General features: G+C 35.4%; 1 protein-coding gene across 1 annotated transcript in view; it reads left to right on the top strand.

Annotated features, from left to right (window-relative positions):
- Positions 1-248: 248 nt before the first annotated feature.
- The window catches only part of LOC133663700 (ephrin type-A receptor 6-like), a 36,334-nt gene continuing 29,691 nt past the window's right edge, over positions 249-6,891 (top strand). Inside the window, exon 1 of the mRNA XM_062068383.1 lies at positions 249-396. Coding sequence (XP_061924367.1) covers positions 249-396 — 148 coding nt within the window. The remainder of the gene's footprint in view (positions 397-6,891) is intronic.

The raw sequence follows: 6,891 nt of genomic DNA, 5'->3' as shown, positions 1-6,891 counted from the left end.
AATTAGACAAACAACGGTGATTTTTTCCGGAATGTCATGATCCCTCTGCTTATCCTCGCTCCGACTGAAGAAGCCAGCGAATAATTAGCCCAAATTGTTTCCTGCGTGTTAGCGCGAGAGCAGCTGACGGGGTAATTGCATCTTTTCGGGGAGTTATCCTGCCTTATTTATGACCTCTCTGGCTGTCAGCGGCTGTCACGTCATTATTACCCCCTGCGTATATATGGCTACCCCCCGCCACGACGCCCATGGATGAACATGCAACTGAATCACGGGCATGGTCAAAAGTTGCTCCACTTCCCTTCAGCCTCCACATATTTCAACCGGCTCAGACCACGTCGGTCTGCACCAAAGTCACCAAAGTCCGACTCCAAGAAGGCATCCCCCCTAACGATGGTGTGTGTGATTGTTCCTGTGCTACCCGTCTAGGGGATTATGGCTTGTTGTTTGTACTTACTACGCTATTTTAAAATTCAATGCAGACTGATGTCCGCCTCTACCTCAAAGAACTGCTCACCCCCAAATCCTCCACACGAGACCTCCACTCTGGACAGGCTAACCTCCTCCGACCTCCGAGGACAAAGCTACGAACAATGGGAGACCGGGCTTTCTGCTCTGTTGCTCCCACTCTGCGGAACGCTCTCCCTGACCACCTGAGGGCACCACAGACTGTGGATGCTTTTAAAAAAGGCTTAAAAACCTTTCTTTTTAAAAAATCATTTTTTTTTTAGATATATGCATACTAGTTTTATCTATTTTGCTGTTCTAGTTTTTATTTTTATTTATTTTTTATTATCTTTTTATTTTTTTAATGTAGTTTTTTAATACACTGTAGCACTTTGAGGTTGTGTACTCAATGTAAAGTGCTTTTTACAAATACAATTTATTATTATTATTATTATTATTATTATTATTATTATTATTATGATGTGGTGTCTAATTAATGGAGTGCCGAATGCAAACCATAGTTTCCGGACTATAGAGCCGGACTATATATATATATATATATATATATATATATATATATATATATATATATATATATATATATATATATATATATATATATATATATATATATATATATATATATATATATATTAGCGTCCCTTCACTGGCTCCCTGTGCGTTACAGAATCACTTTTAAACTCCTTTTATTTGTTTTTAAATGTCTAAACAACCTCGCGCCAACATATCTCTCCGACCTCCTTCAGCCTTACTGCCCCACCCGATCCCTAAGATTAGCCGATCAGCTGCTACTGACGGTCCCGGACACAAGGCTGAAGCTTAGAGGTGACAGAGCTTTCGCTGCTGCTGCTCCCAAGCTCTGGAACGACCTACCTCTGAGTGTTAGACAAGCCTCCTCTCTTCCTGTTTTTAAATCTCTCTTAAAAACATACTTTTATTCCATGGCTTTTAATACTGAGTGATACCCATCCTGCAATGGTGCCCCATATTACACCTGCTGTGAACCTGTTTTTATGTTTTTTATGTTTTTATATTTTATTTATTTATTTTTTATCGTGTTCTGTTGGTGTTGTGTTGTGTTTGCTCGGTTCTTGTATTATTTTTAACCTGCCCATTGTACAGCACTTTGGCTACCCCTGTGGTAAATTTTAAATGTGCTTTATAAATAAAGTTGATTTGATTTGATTTGATATAAGTCGCACCCACTCAATTTTAAATGAAATAATCTATTTTTCCATTTACAACACCAGTGAAGTTGGCACGTTGTGTAAATTTGTGAATAAAAAGAGAATACAATGATTTTGCAAATCCTTTTCAACTTATATTAATGGCAGCAACACATTGCAAAAAAGTTGTCACAGAGGCATTTTTACCACTGTGTTACATGGCCTTTCCTTTTAAAAACAGTAAATATTTGGGAACTGAGGATACACATTTTTGAAGTGGAATCCTTTCCCATTCTTGCTTGATGTACAGCTTAAGTCTTTCAACAGTCCGGTGGTCTCCCTTGTGGTGTTTTAGGCTTCATAATGCGCCACACATTTTCAATGGGAGACAGGTCTGGACTACAGGCAGGCCAGTCTAGTACCCGCACTCTTTTACTATGAAGCCACGTTGATGTAACACGTGGCTTGGATCGGAGGAGATGCAAGGGAAGAGATGTAGCTAGCATCAGGATGAATGTATCGGACACTTTGTTATCCCCTAAACGGACCGGACATTGGCCGAGAGCTAGTGGGCGACCTAGGACGGAGTCGACTCCCTGCACAATATGTACTATTTATTGCTAATTTACTTGGTTTTTCTTTGCGTTTTAGTTTTGCAGATGTATGTAGAAATTGTGCAAGTGGTTGCGTGAGCTCTGTGCACTTTTAATTTATTTTTTATGTATTTTATGTTAATTTTATTTATTTTTTTAAGGTTTCCGTCTTGTTTTTCACCTTTTTTATGTATTTATTTATGCAGCCACATAATTCCCCCCCCCCCCCCCATTATGAGATAAATAAAGTCCATCCTATCACAATTGACATTTTAAAAGCTATTTTCGGTTTTCAACGGAGCCTCACGTGTCAGAGGGATCACTGCCACTGCTATCTATAAACTACACTCTAGTGTGTTGGATATATGCTAATGTGTATTGAAATACATTTTGGGAAATAATGCGTAGGCATTACTAAAACAAATACATTACGTTTTAATCAAAAAATAATGTTAGTCCGCACATTTCATGGGGACGAGCAACATTATCAACTGATTTGTTCCAGAGAAGCAGCTCAGGAGTGCAGTTTGACATTAAAGCGTAAGAGTGACCTCCTACATAGACCACCTATGCAAACGTGACCTTTTCCCCATGACAACATAGATTAATTTTTGATATGCATGAATAGGTCTGATTGTGACAGTCAAACCGTACATACAGTAGTTCCGTGACCAGCACAAAGCAAATTAAAAGAATACAAGTCTCTCAAGATTAGGTATTGAATGCCTTTAAAGAGGACCTATGGTGATTTTAATCTACATTTAAAACACGTCCTTGTGGCCTACATAATATTTCTTGAACACGCTTTTGCATAGATTTTGCTCCGCAGTCACTTTAACCCGTCTTTTTAATCCGTCTGAAAATGGTGTCATTGCAGACTGCAAATGAAACCAGGCCCCTTCCTCTCCAAAAGTATCAATGTATCTTTTGAAAATGTCAACAGTTTAAAATATATCTCTTGAAGTAGTCATCTTTTTTTTTTGCCCAGACACGGTCAAGATTAAACTTCAGAGACATTCTATAGATTCACCCGGTCACAACTTTAGGTACACCTGCACACTCACCGATCGATTCAGACTCTGCATCAAAATTGCAAATGCCGATATTATATGATTATTACAGTTTATCCGACTTTTTGTGTTTCCTCATAGCTCCTCCCTCTCTGGCTGAGAGCTTTACTTAAAGTCCAAATAAGTACGTCCACCTGGTGGTGACGTCACTATGCAGCCAGTCTGAAAAAGCCCGGGATCAGAGGCATCCAAAATGCAATAACCCAATGATTTGACACTTTGGTATTGTTTAAAGGGGGACCTGTTATACAAAACCGACTTTTCCTAACCATTGGTACCTGTTTTTTATCTATTTCTGTTTTTTGTACTTCTTTGATTTTCGAAAATAAATCATGTTCCTACCTGCACGTCCTGTCCGGAGTGGTCCGTCTGCATCCCAGGAGAATGAACCCCGCACACGTAACAGATCTATAAAACATCATCTATGCAACCTTTTGACCAAAGAAGCACCATTACATGTTATGTACACCACAAGGAAGTATTTTATTGTAGAAACAAAAATGGTAAAATATCTTTAACGCAGTCAGAAAAGACGAAATTCAGTGTAGGTTCTGTTTAAATCGGTTTTGAATGATAAATGTCAACATTTCTAATGATTGACCTTCCATCTTTACAAACCTAAATTTAGTCTTTTGCAAAACTTTGTAAACTTCTTATGATTGTTTGAAATTTAATTTTTCTTACCGGATGTCCTTCCTGAAGCAACTCTTACATTTATGCAGGCTCCAATGGCAGCACAAAGCACTACTTTACCAGTGCAGAATCCCACATTTGTAATATATTCAATCATTTATTCATCCCCCACCTTCTTTCCAACTATTGGTTGCATGTGTTTTACCTCTTTGTTTTTCTTCTCGTTTTCAACTATTGGTTGCATGTGTTTTACCTCTTTGTTTTTCTTCTTGTTTCCAACTATTGGTTGCATGTGTTTTACCTCTTTGTTTTTCTTCTTGTTTCCAACTATTGGTTGCATGTGTTTTACCTCTTTGTTTTTCTTCTTGTTTCCAACTATTGGTTACATGTGTTTTACCTCTTTGTTTTTCTTCTTGTTTCCAACTATTGGTTGCATGTGTTTTACCTCTTTGTTTTTCTTCTTGTTTCCAACTATTGGTTGCATGTGTTTTACCTCTTTGTTTTTCTTCTTGTTTCCAACTATTGGTTGCATGTGTTTTACCTCTTTGTTTTTCTTCTTGTTTCCAACTATTGGTTGCATGTGTTTTACCTCTTTGTTTTTCTTCTTGTTTCCAACTATTGGTTGCATGTGTTTTACCTCTTTGTTTTTCTTCTTGTTTCCAACTATTGCTTGCATGTGTTTTACCTCTTTGTTTTTCTTCTTGTTTCCAACTATTGGCTGCATGTGTTTTACCTTGTTCGTACATCTACCAAGTGCATTTTTATTTGTAGGAACCACAGCAAACTAAACGAGTTAACACATGTTTAAAACAAAGAGTCAAATTAAAAGCGTTTAAATGGTTGCCACAGTGTATGAGGATGTTTTGACACTACAGCCGAGGTTCCAAATGGAGGCGATGCACAGCTTTGAGGGACAGGAGCATATCTTTCATGCGTAGGAGAAACAATTACCTCAGAAAATGAATTCAAGTTCACCCAAAACTAGAAAAGACAGAATCTTTGCTATTGCTGCTGCATTATTGTGTCTATTAGAAAATGTAAAGTAAATGTCAGTATAAGAAAGGGCTGCTCCTTCCAGAGATAATATGTATTGCTTATTTGTGCACGTTATGCAAGTAGACTGTCAGCTCTCTCTGTGCATGTAAGCGGTACTTAGGACCAAACATTTCTTTTTTAACGGGCGTCCATTAAAGATGACATCTATGGCTCTCGGAAGGGAGCCGTTTTTTAGAAAGAGCCGTTCAAAAAACTGTCTCGATATATTAGTTATTTTTTAACTGTTTTTTTTCTTTTTAAGGAAGGAAACCATTACTGGTTTCAGTGGTGCAGTACGATTTAGATCACAGTAATTAAAAAATAAAATAAAATACAGTATGGGTGGGAATTACTGTATTTTGAAAGACTGGTTATAGTTATTTATTTTTTGTTGTGCTTTAATTGTAAACATTCCTAGGCGGTGCAATTATTTCCGTTCTTTGGCATTTTGACATCCATAGTTTGAATTTTCCCCTCAGCGAAAAAAAAAAAGTAGCATTTTAACAATATAGAACAAATAACATGTGTTATTGGATATAAAGAGTATAAATACAACTAAAAAATCTGGGTACTACACTGTACTACTTGGTGTGTGTAAACTTGAACTACAACCCTGTAGAAATAACCAAAAAGTAAATCCAAATAATAGAAATAAAAAAAATTAAAAAATTTAAAAAAATAACAAATAAAATAAAATAAAAGAAATAAAAAAATAAAAAAATAAACACATAAATAAATAAATAAAAATAAAATATATATATATACACACAGTATATATATATATATATATATATATATATATATATATATATATATATATATATATATATATATATATATATATATATATATATATATATATATATATATATATATATATATATATATATATATATAAACATATTGTTTTGTTTTGTTTCACATCACTTCACTTTTTCCAAATTTTTCTTAATGTTACAGTCGTATTCCAAAATTGTATGAATTCAGTTAGCATTTTGATTAACATGTTAAAAAAATAAATACATAAATAAATAAATACATATATATATATATATATATATATATATATATATATATATATATATATATATATATATATATATATATATATATATATATATATATATATATATGTATATATGTATATATATATATATATATATATATATATATATATATATATATATATATATATTTATCGGGGCGGTATAGCTCAGTTGGTAGAGTGGCCGTGCCAGCAACTTGAGTTCCAGGTTCGATCCCAGCTTCCGCCATCCTCATCACTGCTGTTGTGTCCTTGGGCAAGACACTTTACCCACCTGTTCCCAGTGCCACCCACACTGCTTTAAATGTAACTTAGATATTGTCTTTCACTATTTAAAGCGCTTTGAGTCACTACAGAAAAGCACTATATAAATATAATTCACTTCACATATATATATATATATATATATAATTTGTTTTATTTTTTTGAACATGTTAATCAAAATGCTAACTTTTCTTTGACTCATTTTCTAGTCCAGTTGCTGGTTGGGTGGTAAGTGGGCATTTGCCGGCGCTAAATTTGCATGCGCATTAAAAACCGCTTACATATGAATCGGTGCTCATTGTTCATTTAGAAGAGCCGTTCAAAAGACTCAGTTCGTTGGGAAAAGTCACATCTCTCGTCCACATAAGACGTTCTGTGTTGGGAGAGACTTGATTTAATCTGCTTAGGTGGAATCATGTCTGGCTCCCACACTGTATATTATCCCACACTGTATATTATCGCTATGTGCAGGCTTCTATATAGTTACAGGAATCCAAAAGGCCAAATTGACAATGTTGGACAATCATGTGGTGCACTGAACCAAAAGCAGGGGTAGGGAATGACATTGACCGTCTGCGTGTCTGCGGATAAAAAAGGCTCAGAAACTCCATCGTTGC

Source organism: Entelurus aequoreus, linkage group LG13 (genome assembly GCF_033978785.1).
Source record: "Entelurus aequoreus isolate RoL-2023_Sb linkage group LG13, RoL_Eaeq_v1.1, whole genome shotgun sequence".
Lineage (NCBI taxonomy): Eukaryota > Metazoa > Chordata > Actinopteri > Syngnathiformes > Syngnathidae > Entelurus > Entelurus aequoreus.
This window is presented reverse-complemented; position numbering and strand designations above follow the sequence as displayed.